General features: G+C 62.9%; 1 protein-coding gene across 1 annotated transcript; it reads left to right on the plus strand.

Annotated features, from left to right (window-relative positions):
- The first annotated feature begins 180 nt into the window (after positions 1-180).
- PLCD3 (phospholipase C delta 3) lies at positions 181-14,347 on the plus strand. Its single transcript, XM_082494727.1, has 16 exons — positions 181-414; positions 4,041-4,202; positions 5,413-5,641; positions 5,730-5,859; positions 6,438-6,663; positions 7,426-7,627; positions 7,726-7,870; positions 7,945-8,097; positions 8,165-8,320; positions 8,657-8,692; positions 9,352-9,511; positions 10,478-10,594; positions 10,698-10,846; positions 11,435-11,570; positions 13,408-13,557; positions 13,639-14,347. Exons 1-16 carry the CDS (start codon positions 312-314, stop codon positions 13,725-13,727), a joined length of 2,343 nt encoding a protein of 780 aa, XP_082350853.1. The 5' UTR covers positions 181-311; the 3' UTR covers positions 13,728-14,347.
- The last annotated feature ends 789 nt before the right edge of the window (positions 14,348-15,136 follow it).

Consider the following 15,136-nt stretch of genomic DNA (forward strand, 5'->3'; position numbering starts at 1 on the left):
CCGGTACACACCGGACCCCGGTGCAGATCCGTCCCGGTGCAGACCGACACCGGCACCCACCGCTCGTCCCGGGCCGCCACAAACGGTTAACACCGCCGGGGCTGAAATGTGGCTCCTCCCGGTACCTCCCCGCGCCCGGCCCCGGTCCCGGCGGGGCCGCCCAACCCCAGCCCGGCCCCAGCACCGGCCGCCGCCGCCGCCCAGCCCCGCTGCACCGGCCGGGAGCACCGCCGGCACCGCCGGCACCGGGAGCGCGGTGGGTACTGGGGGCATCGGGAGTACCGGGGGTACCGGGGCACCGGCCCCGCACCATGATCTGCGGTAGGAAGGCTCGTCCCGCCGCCGAGCAGCCCCGCTCCCCGTCGGACGGCTCCGGTGGCCCCCGCCGACCCGGTAGAGCCTTGAAGAAAATGGGTGAGTCCCGGGGCCGGTCCCATCGAGGGGGGGGGGGGGGGGGGGAGGCGGGGGACCCGACGGGGCGGGCGGGGGGGGGACCGGGCAGAAACTCCGGGGAGGGGGGACGGTGCCGGGGGGTGTCCCGGAAGGAATCTCCGTGGCTGAGAGGGTCCCCGAAGCGGATGGGGAAGGCCATGGCAGAGATGGGTCCCCGTGGCTGGGACGGGTCCCCAAGATTGTCAGGGTCCCCACGCAGGAAAATGTCCCCATGGTTGGGTGAGGTCCCCTTGGCCAGGAGGGTCCCCATGGTAGGGAGTGTCCTCGAGGTTAATGGGGTCCTCCATGGCACGGAAGGGTCCCCTGGGTGGATGGAGATCCCCATGGCAGGGAGGGTCCCCAAGACTGTCAGGGTCCTCATGCAGGAAAATGTCCCCATGGTTGGGTGAGGTCCCCATAGCCAGGAGGGTCCCCATGGCAAAGAGTGTCCCCGAGGTGGATGGTGCCCCCCATGGCAGAGATGGGTCCCTCATGGCAGGGAGGGGTCCCCAAGATAGCCAGGGTTCCCATGCAGGGAATCGTCCCCACGGCTGGGTGAGGTCCTCACCATGGGGAGGTGTCCCCGTGGCCGTGAGTGTCCCCATGCCAAGGAGTGTCCCCAAGGTGGATAGTGTCCCCCATGGCAGGGATGGGTCCCCATGGCCAGGGGGGTCCCCATAGCAGGGAGTGTCCTCGAAGTGGATGGGGTCAACCACAGCCGGGAAGTGTCCCCGTGGCTGGGAGAGGTCCCCAAGGCAGCCCCAGAATAGCTATGTATTGCCCCAGATGTTGGGCAGCAGCGGGGGCAGGGTTCGGCCACACCACAGGTGACAGGAGCCCTCCTGCTCAGGGTATTTATTGTCCCCAGGGCTCAGCTCCAGCTCCCTGGGACCCTCACCTGACGCCCTGCCTCACTTTCCCCACACACTGGTGCTGCCCGCAGCGCTGTCGGCTCGGGGCCCCGCTGACCCCGTCGCAGCTCGGGGCAGAGCTGCCCGTGCGACGCGGGCAGGAGCGGGTGCACAGGAAGGTCAGGGTGCATCTGCCGGGGCGGCCGGCCCCGATCCTGCGTGGGCGCAGCGGGCAGGGCAGAAGCTGGCCCTGGGCCACGGAGGGAGGGCTTTGGTCCCGCCGCTGCGTTGGCCCACGCGTGGCTTTGGGCGTGCAGCCGTGTGCCTGGAGCTGTACAGCTCAGTGCGGCCATGTCTGCTGGAGCTCTGTGTGTCCCTGTGTCTGTGTGTCCATGTATCCATGGGTCTGTGCATCCATATACTTGTGCATCCATGGCCAGGTGTCTGTGTGTCTTTGCATTGGTGCATCCATCTGTCCCTGCATCTCTATATCCATACATCCCTGCACCCCTGTATCCATGCATCCATCTGTCCTTGCACCCATGTGTCTATGCATCCATACATTCCTGCATCTCTACGTCCAGGAATCCTGTACCTGTGCATTGGCGTATCCATATGTCCATGTGTCTGTGTGTCCATGCATCTACATGCCTGTGTGTCCTTGCATCAGTGTATCCCTGCATCCATGTATCCATACATCCTTGCATCCATGTGTCCGTACATCCCTCCACCCCTGTATCCATGCATCCATGTGTCCGTGCATCAGTGCATCCGTATGCCCATGCATCCGTGTGTCCGTGCATCCATGAGCCTATGCATCCATACACCCCTGCATCCCTGTGTCCATGCGTCCATGTGTCTCTGTGTTGGTGCATCCTTATGTCCATGCACCCATATGTCCGTGTGTCCATGCATCCATATGCTTGTGCATCCATCTGTCTTTGTGTCCTTGCATCAGTGCATCCATGTATCCATACATCCCTGTATCTCTGTATTCACACATCCATGTGTCCATGCATCAGTGCATCTGTATGTCCATGCATCCATCTGTCCTTGCATCCGTGTGCCTATGCATCCATACATTCCTGCATCTCTACGTCCAGGAATCCTTGTACCTGTGCATTGGTGTGTCCATATGTCCATGTGTCTGTGTGTCCATGCATCCATAAGCTTGTGCATCCATGCATCTACATGCCCATGTGTTCGTGTGTCCTTGCATCAGTGCATCCCTGCATCCATGTACCCGTACATCCCTGCATCCATGTATCCATGCATCCCTGCATCTTTATATCCATGCATCCATGTGTCCATCCATCTGTGTTCCCATGTGCCCCTATCCATGCGTCCAGACGCCCGTACATCCATGTGCTGGTGCATCCCTGTGTCCGTCTGTCTGTACCTGCCCCCGAAGGTGCCCTCGATTCCGCACCGTGGGCAGGATGTGACTGCGCAGAGCTGGTGGCAGCTGGTGGCCATGTCCCCGAGACCGTGGCCAGCTCAGGGTGCCCCTGCCATTTTCCAGCCCAGGAGCAGCGTCTCCGGCCGGAGCAGGGACATGGGCGCTGGGACTGTTCTCAAGGAGTAGTTGCCAGAACAAAAAGGGAGGAAATAACTGCTTTTTGGAGAATAGACGGAAAAGTCCCAGCCTGCCATGAGCCTGGGTGTGGGCACGTGGGTCCCCGAGGCCACCCTGTCAGTGTGCCCAGCCTGACCTTCGCTGCTGGCACTGTCCCAGCACTCCCCAGGCAGGATTTGGGTGGCTTTGTTGGGATTTAGTAGCCAGGCTCTGCCACCGCGCTGCCGTGCCCTGTGTCCCCCGGCCAGCTGCATGGTGCCCCAAAGGGACATGATGGCAGTGGCTTGTCCTGTGTCCTCTCCTGTCTGCCCTGTCCCATCCAATCCCATCCCATCCCATCCCATCCCATCCCATCCCATCCCATCCCATCCCATCCCATCCCATCCCATCCCATCCCATCCCATCCCATCACATCACATCACATCACATCACATCACATCACATCCCGTCTGTCCTGTCCCATCACATCTGTCCCATCCTGTCCCATCCCATCTGTCCTGTTTCATCCCATCTGTTCCATCATATCCCATCCTGCCCTGTCTGCCATGTCCTGTCCTGTCCCATCCCATGGTATCCCACCCAGTCCTATCTCATCCCATCAGGTCTGTACTGTCCATTCCTTTCTTGTCCTGTCCTGTGTGTCCCATCCACTATGTTTCATCCCATCCTGTCTGTCCTACTCTGGCCTGTCCCACCCTACCTGTCCCATTTTGTCCCATCACGTGCTGTCTGTACTGTCCCATCCCATCCTGTCCCATCCCATCCCCCTCTCCTGTCCATCCCATCCTGTCCTGTCCCACCCCTCCATCCTATTCCATGCCAATGCTGTGCCATCCCATCCCATCCCATCCCATCCCATCCCATCCCATCCCATCCCATCCCATTGTGTCTCTCATGTCCCATCTGTCCCATCCCTCCATCCTGTCCTATACTGTGCTGTTCCATTTTGTCTGTCCCGTCCTGTCCCATCCCATCCCATCATGCCTGTCCTGTCCGCTCTGTTGCATCCTGTTCTGTCTGTCCCATCCCATGCCACCCTATGCCACGCCATCCCATGGGATATGCAGGGGTGTACCCATGCAGATGTGCATACAGATGTGCACCGAGCCTCCCACCCCCCAGTGCCCCCCCAGTACCCCTCCAGTACCCACACAGAGTGCCCATGGGCTGGTGCCCCGCAGGCCTGACGGAGGATGAGGACATCCAGCGGATGCTGAGGGGGTCCCCACTCTGGAAGATCAAGTCCCGGGGGAAGCCCAGGGAGCGGCTCTTCCGCCTGCAGGAGGACGGGGCGACCGTCTGCTTCGAGGGGGGCTTCAGGCGCGCTCGCTCCCAGCAGAGCTGTGAGTGCTGGTGCTGGGGACGGTCCCCCGGGGGGGCTCGGGGACCCTGGACCACATCCTGCACAACCTGGAGCTGCAGGAAGGGGTTGGGACCTGGGCAGCAACCCAAACCCGCCCACGGGGACCCAGGTATAACCTGGGACCCAAACCCCCACCCTGGACCTAGACCCCCGCCCAGACCCCACCCCAGGACCCAGATCCCAACCCAGGACCTAGACTCCCACCCAAGACCTGGACCCCAACCCAGAACCTGGACCCCACCTGGGTCCCAGACCCCCACCCGGGTCCCAGACCCCCACCCATGTCCCAAAACCCCATCTGGGACCCGGCCCTTAACCCAGGACCCAGCCCCCAACCCAGGACCCAGATGCTCATGTGTGAACCAGAGCCCACCCTGGGACCCAGACCCCCACCCAGACCCCCACCTGGGACCTGGCCCCCACTCACGTCCCAACCTCCCACCCAGGACCCAGAGACCAGTCTGGAACCCAGAACCCCACCCAGGACCCAGACCCCCACTTGGACCCCCACCCGGCACCCAGACCCCCGCCTGGCACCCAGACCCCCACCCAGGACCCAGACCCCAATCTGGGAACTGGGCCCCCCAGCCTGACACCCAGACCCTGACCTGAAACGTGCACCCCAGTCCAGAACACTGACCCCCACCTGAGACCCAGACCCCCACTCGAGACCCAGACCACCACTCAGGACCCCAACCCCAGTGCCTCTCAGTACCTTCCGGTGCTTCCCTGTGGACCCAGTGCATCTCATTACATCCCAGTGCCTCCCAGTACGCCCCGCGCTGAGCCCCCAGAGCCCACACCCTTCCCCGTCCCCCTTGGGACTGTCACGAGGTCCCTTCCCCATCCTGGCCAGACTCTGTCCCCACTCTCCGGCGTCACCCGTCTCTTTCCACCCTCGCATCTGGGACGGGTGCCCGGAGCTGGCACCGCTGCAAGACAGCTCCATCGCCCGCCAGCGTCCCTGTCCCCATCCCCGCAGGGGACAGCGGCCATGGCTCCTGTCTCGCCTGGGATTAGTGGGTTAAGCCCGGCTGCAGCATCAACAGGAGCTGAGCTCCGGTCCCCTGGGGTGCCCCTGGGGACACATAGGATGTCCATCAGCAGCAGGATGTTTGTGGGTGGGGGAAATGCCGAGGGACCACCTCCATCCCCTGGGGGTGGCCCCATCACTACACGTGTTCCCACAGTCTCAGTGATGCACATCGAGGGGGTGCGTGAGGGACACCAGTCGGAGGGTTTACGCAAGTATGGTGCCGCCTTCCCCGAGCGGCACTGCTTCACCCTCGTCTTCAAGGGCAAGCGCAAGAACCTCGACCTGGCCGCCCGGGGCGAGGAGGACGCCCGCCACTGGGTGCAAGGGCTCACCAAGCTGATGGGGCGGCTGCAAGCCATGAGTCAACCGGAGAAGCTCGACCAATATCCTTTGTCAGAGCTATAGGGGCTTGGGGACAGGTTGGGGACAGTCATGGGGGTGACGTCGGGTGGTTTCCTTACCCCGGCGTAGCTGGATCCACGGGGTCCTGCAGAGAGCAGACAGGAACAAGGACAACAAGATGTCCTTCCGGGAGGTGAAGAGCATGCTGAGGATGATCAACATTGACATGGATGATGTCTATGCCTACAAGCTCTTCAAGGTACCCATCCTGTGCTCCATCACCTGCTGTCCCCCTCTGCTGTCCCCAGGAGGGAATGCTGGCTCCTTCTCCGCCTTCCCAAGCACAGAGAACTGTCAGACTCATCACACCCAAAGCCACCCACCACCACCGATGGCTGGGACCACCACCAATGGCTGGGTCCACCACCACAGCTGGGTTCCATCGTGAGCAGGAGCTCATGATGAGGGGGGGTGAGCTGTCCCCATGACTGCTCTGTGGGTCCCCAAGGTGTGACATTCCCCCCATGGGGTGCTGTCCCCATGGGCCTCTCCCAAGGTCCCTTTCCACCTGGGGAAACTGAGGCACGGCCCTCTGCTCTGCTCCATCCCAGACTGGAAGGAAGATCAGAGGCCTATGGGTGGGGGGACAGAGGGGACATGCCCCCGCAACCCCCTAGGCACACCCCATCCCCGAGCCCTCAGCCCAGTAGCTGAGACCCTCCAAACTCATCACACACATTGCCAACCCCAGGGGACAGGCAGGACGAGGCAGGGGGTGGCCATACCCCCTCCTCACGGGCAGGGGACGGTCCTGAGGTTGGGCTGTGGTCCCATCAGGAGTGCGACCGTTCGGGCAATGAGCGGTTGGAGGGCCGGGAGCTGGAGGAGTTTTGCCGACGGCTACTGCGGCGGCCGGAGCTGGAGGAGCTTTTCGGGCATTACTCGGGTGAGGACCATGTCCTGTCAGCCGAGGAGCTGAGGGATTTCCTACGGGATCAGGGCGAGGACGCCAGCCTGCGCCAAGCCCGCACCATCATCCGCACCTACGAGCTCAATGAGAAGGGTAGGGCTGAGGACGGCCAGCTCGGTTCATGGGTGGTGGTGGGATGGTGGGATGGGCGCCGCCAGAGCCAAGGGGGGTCATGGATGGTGTGGGGATGGGGGTCACCCCCCAACCTGGTATGGGGTCCTCCAAGGCTTGGGGGAGTGTCCCCATGTCCCTTCCCTGGGATGGCACTGGGTGTCATCAGTCCAACACATGGCCTTGCTGGTCCCTGGTGGATGTCATACTGTGGGGACAGGGAACGTGAAGGTGGGGATGGACAGCAGGTGGACCTCCATGTCTCCTGGGTGATGCAGCATGAGCCTAGCAGGAATGTGACACCTCTGGGGGACGTCCATGTCCCTTGGGCCCCACTATGCAGGTCCAGGATGAACAAGGCATTAGGAGGACAGGGGACATCATGGTGGAGATGAAGGACCTCCACATCTCTTGGGTATCACAGTAGTATCCCTAGGGTAGATGTGGCACTAGCAGGACAGGGGACATCAGGGTGGAGATGGGACACCAAGGGGACTTCCACATCCCCTGGGTGCCACCATGCCAGGTCCAGGGTGAATGTGGCACTAGCGGGATGAGTGACATCAGGATGGAGATGGGACACTCAGGGGAACTTGCATGTCCCCTGGGTGCTGCAGTGCCAGGTCTGGGGTGAACATGGCACTGCTGGGAGACGGGGGACATTCAGGTGTGGACAGTCCCTGGGGTGCCACCCTGCCAGTGGCGTGCCATCCGTCTGCGACACCCCACCACTGTGTCCCACAGCCAGGCAGCAGGACCTGATGATGTTGGATGGCTTCATGATGTACCTCCTCTCGGCTGCCGGTGACATCCTCAACCAGGAGCACACCAAGGTACACCAAGACATGAGCCAGCCTCTGTGCCACTACTTCATCTCCTCCTCCCACAACACCTACCTGACCCGCAACCAGATCGGTGGCACCAGCAGTACCGAAGCCTATGTCAGGTGGGTGCCCCTGGTCAGATGCTCCATGCCCAGAAGGTCCCATGGTTCGAGGGTGCCGGGGTGGCGCAGGGACTCATCCAGTGATGGTGCGGTGGCAGGGCACTGATGGCAGGATGCCGTTGCGTGGAGCTGGACTGCTGGGAGGGCTCTGATGGGGAACCTGTCGTCTACCATGGCCACACGCTCACCTCCAAAATCCTCTTCCGTGATGTCATCGAGAGCATCCGTGACTATGCCTTCAAGGTGAGCCTGACGCTGGCAGCCCTGGGATGGGTGCTGGGTGCCAGGTGCTGAGCACTGCCGGTCCCTGTCCCCAGCAATCGCCCTACCCCGTCATCCTGTCCCTGGAGAACCACTGTGGGCTGGAGCAGCAGGCGACCATGGCCCAGCACATGAAGGCCATCCTGGGGGACATGCTGCTGACAGAGCCACTGGAAGGACAGGACCCCCATGACCTCCCATCCCCAGAGGTAAGGCCACCTGCCCGCTCATCATGGTGTTCCCTCTGAGCCCTGAGCTTGACCCTTCCTCCCGCAGCAGCTGAAGTGGAAGGTTCTGGTGAAGGGCAAGAAGCTGCCAGAACCATGGCATGAGCCCCAGGGTGTCACCTCCCTTCCGGACCCTGAGGAGGAGGAAGAGGAGGAGGAGGAAGAGGAAGAGGAGGAGAAGCTGCAGGAGAGAAACAGCAGGCGGGTAAGAGGCTCTCCCAGGTCTATTGTACCAGGGGACCATGGCATCCTGGTGGTGCTGGGACACCATGGTGTCCTGGTGGTCCTGGAGGACCACAGCATCCTGGTGGTGCTGAGGGCTGATGGCATCTTGGTGGTGCTGGAGGACAACAGCATCCTGGTGGTCCTGGGGGACTACAGCATCCTGGTGGTCCTGGAGGATCATGGCATCCTGGTGGTCCTGGAGGACCACAGCATCCTGGCAGTGCCACAGGGCCAGTGTGTCCCAGCAGTCCTGGGGCCCAGGGCAGGTGAGCACTGCCAGCATCCCCTCATGCAGCCCTGTTCTCTCCTCTTCCAGTCACTGCAGTCGCTGCAGGAGATCAAACCTCTCCAGGTGAGTCATGTGATAGAGTTAAGGGGTCAGGTATTGTCGGGGCGGCGAGTGGCTGTCAGCCTGGCAGAGGGGACTGAACTTGGGGACTCCTTGGCTGTGCCTCCCTCTTCCCTGGTTGTGCTGGTTGCTTCATTTCTGGGGTCTCCATTGCCTGCACTGGGAACTCTATGACCCTGGCTGTCCATCACTTTGGGGTCTCCATCACCTCCAGGGTGACCCCTCAGGGTCTCCATTGCCTGGGGTGGGTGTTCTCCATTGCCTCAGTTCTCCATCACCTCAGGGACTCCATCACCTTGAGGTCTCTGTCACCTCAAGTCCTCCATCATCTTAAGTTGTCCATCACTTCAGGGTCTCTATCACCTTGGGGTCTCTAACTTCTTGGATTGTCCATTACCTTGGGTTCTCTATGACCTCAGGGTCTCAACCTGCTTGGGTTCTCCATCACCTCAGGGTCCATCTGTCCATCGCCTCAGGTTCTGCATCACTTTGGGGGTCTCCATCACCCTGGGGTCTTCATTGCCTCAGGATCTCCATCACTATGGGGGTCTCCATGGCCTTGGGGGTCTCAGCACTATCAGGGTAGGAGGGTCTGTAGACCCTCAGGCAGGTGGATGGCCACCAGGGCCAGGGTAGCCCTGATACCATGGTGGCTCCTGCAGGCTAAGGATGCATCACAGGTGGCCCCAGAGCTGTCGGCCGTGGTGGTGTACTGCCAGGCTGTCCCCTTCCCTGGCCTGACCCACGCCCTGCGCCACCCTCGGCCCTGCGAGATGTCCTCCTTCAGCGAGAGGAAGGCTCGGAAGCTCATCAAGGAGGCGGGTGAGGGCAATGGGATGGGGACGGGGACAGTGTCTCCACTCTCCTGACCTCACCAGGATGCAGGCTGGGGCTGAGACTGATGGGATCTGTCACCGGGGTGGCTCCACGGGTGATGATCGGGGACACGCTCTGGTCTGGTGGGACTGGGGTCTGGTATCAGGGTCTGGGGCCAGGGCCTGGAGCCAGAGGCCAGGGTGAGGGTCACAGGTCCAGGATCAGGGTCTGGTGTAAAGGTCTGGGATGTGGCATCTGGGTCCAGGGTCAGGTCTGGGGTCTGGGGCTGGGATTAAGATCTGGGTCAGGGTCCAGGGCCTGAGGTCTGGGTTCTGGGGTCAAGGTCTGGGATTTGGGTTCAGGGTCCAGGGTCAGGGTCTGGGGTCTAGGCCTGAGATTAAGGTCTGAGTCGGTGTCCAGGGTCTGGGGACCAGGGTCAAGGTCTGGGGTCCAGGGTCAAGGTCTGGGCTGAGGGTTGAGGTCTGGGGCCCAGGGCTGGGATTAAGATCTGGGTCAGGGTCCACGATCTGGGGGTTGGGTTTGGAGTCTGAGGTCCACGGTCATGATCTGGAGTCAGGGTCTGGGATCCAGGGTGAAGGTCCAGGGCCACGGTCTGGGGTCTAAAGTCAAGGTGTGGGGTCAAGGTCAGGATCCGGGGTCAAGGCTGGGATCCAGGGTCATGGCCTGGGGTCCAGGGCTCAGATTAAGATCTGGGTCAGCACCCAGAATCTGTGGTCTGGGGTCAGGGTCTGGGGTCAAGGATCCAAGGTCAAGCTCCAGGGTTGGGGTCTGAACCTCAGGGTCCAGTTTCAGGGTCCAGGTCATGTTTCATGTTCTGGATCCACTCAGCTGGGTGGGCTCCATCCATGTCCCCAGGCACACGGGTGCAGGTGGGTCACCATCACCCACTGGCAGGTCTCTGCACCAGCACCCATGGGTGCAATGGCCCCGCTCAGCCGTTTCCCCCCCCAGGCCCGGCACTGGTCCAGTACAACGCGCGGCAGCTCAGCCGTGTCTACCCACTGGGGCTGAAGATGAACTCCTCCAACTACAACCCCCAGGAGATGTGGAACGCCGGCTGCCAGCTGGGTGAGACCCCGCAGCCCCCAGGAGACACCCCGTGACTTGACACCCCCACCCCCCACGGAGCCATCACCCACCCTGACACCCCCCGTTCCCCCTGTCCCCACAGTGGCCCTCAACTTCCAGACGCCGGGCTACGAGATGGACCTGAACGCCGGGCGGTTCCTGGGCAATGGGTGCTGTGGCTACGTGCTGAAGCCCCCCTGTCTGCGCAGCCCCCCCGGAGAGGGGCACCACCGCCTGGCGCTGCACGTCAGGGTGAGGGCACCCCGCTCCCCCTCGGCCCCCACACCCCAGCAGGTGCCACCCCCTTCCCTGCTGGGTGACACCCCCTGACATTGCCATGCCTGGCCAGGTGCCACCTACGTCCCTTTTCCCAGTTGAAACCAAGCCCACACCCAACAAGGTGCGACCCATGTCCCTTCTGGGTCATGCCAACCCCATGTCCAGCCAGGTGTCACCTGTATCAGTTCTGGGTGATGCCAACCCCACATTCGCCAGGTCCCACCCACGTCCGCTCTGGGGACACCAGCCCTGTCCCTGCACCCAGCCGTGTGCCACCCACGTCCCTTCTCCTGGGGACACCAACCCTGTCCCCACACTCAGCCATGTGCCACCTATGTCCCTTCTCCTGGGGAAACCAACCCTTTCTCCGCATCCAGCCATGTGCCACCCATGTTCCTTCTCCTGGGGACATCTAACCCATCTCCACATCCAGCTTTCTGCCACCCACACCCCTTCTGGGGACACCAACACTGTCCCTGCACCCAGCCATGAGCCACCCAACTCCCTTCTCCTGGGGTCTGCCACCCCGTGCCACCGGCCCTCAGCACCCTCTGTCCCCAGGTGATCACAGCGCAGCAGCTGCCCAAGCTGAACCGGGAGAAGGGGAGCTCCATTGTGGACCCCTTCGTGCGGGTGGAGATCCACGGTGTCCCAGCTGACTGCAGCAAGCAGCAGACTCACCACAAGCTCAACAATGGTGAGCACCTGTGGGGCCACCACTGCCCAGCCACCCGTCCCCGGGGACACCCCAGGGCACCCAGTCCGCAGGGGCACCCTGATCCCCAGGGACACCCCAGGACACCCTGGTCCCCAGGGACACCTTGATCCCCAGGGACACCCCAGGACACCTGGTCCCCAGGGACACCCCAGGACACCCTGATCCCCAGGGACACCCCAGGACACCTGGCCCTCAGGGACATCCCAGGCCACCCTGATCCCCAGGGACACCCCAGGACACCTGGTCCCCAGGGAAACCCAAGGACACCTGATCCCCAGGGACACCCCAGGACACCCTGGTCCCCAGGGACACCTTGATCCCCAGGGACACCCCAGGACACCTGGTCCCCAGGGACACCCCAGGACACCCTGATCCCCAGGGACACCCCAGGACACCTGGCCCTCAGGGACATCCCAGGCCACCCTGATCCCCAGGGACACCCCAGGACACCTGGTCCCCAGGGAAACCCAAGGACACCTGATCCCCAGGGACACCCCAGGACACCTGGTCCCCAGGGACACCCCAGGGCACCCTGGTCCCCGGGGACACCCGGATCCCCAGGGACACCCCAGGACACCTGGTCCCCAGGATACCCCAAGACACCCCAGGACACCCTGACCCCCAGGGACACCACAGGACACCTGGTCCTCAGGGACACCCCAGGACACCCTGGTCCCCAGGGACACCCCAGGACACCTGGTCCCTGGGGACACCCCAGGGCACCCTGGTCCCCGGGGACACCTTGATCCCCAGGGACACCCCAGGACACCTGGTCCCCAGGATACGCCAGGACACCCTGATCCCCAGGGACACCCCGGGGCACCCTGATCCCCGGGGACACCCCAGGACACCTGGTCCCCAGGGACACCCCAGGGCACCCTGGTCCCTGGGGAGGCAGAGCCCTCGGGCACCCAATACCTCGGGCTCCCGCTGTCCCCCGCACTGCAGCTGCTGCCCCCTGTTGAACCGGTGCCCAGGACATCCCAGTTCCCCCATTGCACCCCAGTCCTGCAGTGCCCCATCCCAGCACAGCCTGATCCCCGCCAGTGGCAGGGCCCCAGCACGTCCCAGTTCTCCTCAGTGCTGCTCCCTCCTGCCCTCCAGTATACCCAGCTCAAGCCCCGTGTGACCTCCTTTCCCCCAGTATATCCCATCACGGCCCTAATATGACCCCCATTCAACCAATATACCCCATCTTGACCCAGTATGATCTCCATTCCCCCAGTATACCACAGCCTGGCATCAGTATGACCCCTGTTTCCCCAGTATAGCCTGTCATGGCCCCCAGTATGACCCCCATTCCCCACTATAGCCCAGCCTGGCCCCAGTATGACTCCTGTTCCCCCAGTACAGCCCAGCCCCAATATAACCCCTGTTCCCCCAGTATAGCCTATCATGGCCCCTAGTATGACCTCCATTCCCCCACTACAGCCCAGCCTGGCCCCAGTATGACGCCTGTTTCCCCAGTACAGCCCAGCCTGGCCCCAGTATGACGCCTGTTTCCCCAGTACAGCCCAGCCTGGCCCCAGTATGACTCCTGTTTCCCCAGTACAGCCCAGCCCAGCCCCAGTATGACCCCTCTTTCCCCGCTATAGCCCATCATGGCCCCCAGTATGACCCCCACTCCCCCAGTACTGCCCAGCCCGGCCCCAGTATGACCCCCATTCCCTGAGTCTGCCCCAGTCCCCGCACACCCCAGTGCAGGATGGCAGCTGAGCTGGGGCAGGGGCGAGCGCAGTGGTGGGTCAAGCCAGTCCCTGCGTTGGGCGGCGGGTGGCCCCGGTGGCAGCGCCCACCCCCTGTCCCGGTGCTGTAGGCTTCAACCCGCGCTGGGAGGAGACGCTGAGCTTCCAGCTGCGGGTGCCCGAGCTGGCCCTGGTGCGCTTTGTGGTGGAGGACTACGACAGCACCTCCTGCAACGACTTCGTGGGGCAGTTCACCCTGCCCCTGGCCAGCATGAGGGAAGGTGGGTGTGTGCCCACCCCGCTGCCCCCAGGGACGGGGACGGGTCCCCTGCCACCTGCTCAGCCCCCGTCTCTGTCCCCAGGGTACCGTCACATCCATCTGCTCTCCAAGGATGGGGCATCCCTGTCCCCCGCCACGCTCTTCGTGCACGTTCGATGCAAGAGCCTGTGAGGTCCCCGCAGTCCCAGTGGGAGGGATGTCGTGTCCCCACACGAGGGACAGCATGGTTCTCCATGGGGTGGGCACCCTCCTGCGCCAGAGACACCCTGCTCCCTGTGCGGGGACAGCCTGGGGACACCACTCGCCTGGCCACAGTGACAGCAGGGCTGGTTGACGGACCCCAGGGGGTTGAGGACCCTCTCCATGTCCCACAGTGCCACTCCATCTGCTGGCCTCTGTGCCCTGCTCTTCCCCTCCCTGGCTGTGACCCTGAGGGGACAAGGACACTGTGACAACCAGGATGGGGTGGCCAGGCCACCAAAAGCCCAACACAGCCCCAGGGGGGCAAGATAGGTGACAACAACCCCCAAATGTCATCACCACCGGCCACGCTCGATCCCAGCCCTTCCTTGGGCTGCAAAGACAGTGCCATCACCATGAGGTCCCCGAGGGGACCCTGCCACCATGCAGTCCCTCAGGGGAACCTGCCACCACGCGCCCCATCGTGCCCACGGCGTCAAGGCTTCACTTGGCTGGTGGCCGCGTCCCCAACCCCTGCTCCAGCACCGCCAACGGGCACAGATTTATACCCGGGTGTCAAGCCAGTCAAATAAATGTTTTATTTTAACAGATCCTGTCCCGGCGTCCCTGTCACCTCCTGGGGCACCTTGGGGAGGGATGGGGAGAGGCTGGGGAGGGGGGATAAGGGCTGACCCCACCCCCAAATGCAGCACTGCCCCGGGGAGCTGCCAAGCACCCATGGGTGCTGCACCTATGGGGGTCAGGGAGGGGCTCGTTGGAGCAGCCCCCAAAACTGCCACGGGGACAGGGGGAGGGTCCCACCAGACACCCCTCCCTCCCAACCTCCCCCAGCCCAGGACACTGGGGACATGGGAGGTACTTGCATAGGTGACAGGGGACCCCGAGCAGGGGGGATGCAATGGCACTGCTGTGGGGGGGACATGACGGGCTCCTGGCCCCACACCGATGCCCTGCAGGTCCAGGCCAGGGTGGGCAAAGTCCCTTGGGGTCTGCAGTGTGCCATGGGGCACGATGGGGGCACAGAGGGACAGGGAGGCGTGGGAGTGCATAGACGGGGTCTTGGCCTTGGCATGCAGCTTTGGAAACCTTTGGCTGGGAGGGCAGGAGCATCTCGGAGCTCTTCGTGGACACGGTTTACATCACAGCAGGAGGCGGCAGGCTGTCAGGGCGCTCGTTTCCCATGACATCTCGATGGGATAAAGGGTTTCCATGAAAGAAAACAGTTCCTTTACCTCGGAGGTTCCCGTAGCACAAGCTGATGAGCCTGGGTGGAAGAGGCACCGGGGTGGCCGGAGAGGCTGAAGCCCTGGAGCGATGCCGATGGCGTGTCGCAGGGCAGTCGCTTGCATGTGCATCTGTATTTCCACGCTTTCGGAGAG

Source organism: Vanellus vanellus, assembly GCF_965231255.1.
Source record: "Vanellus vanellus genome assembly, chromosome: 24".
NCBI classification, from domain to species: domain Eukaryota; kingdom Metazoa; phylum Chordata; class Aves; order Charadriiformes; family Charadriidae; genus Vanellus; species Vanellus vanellus.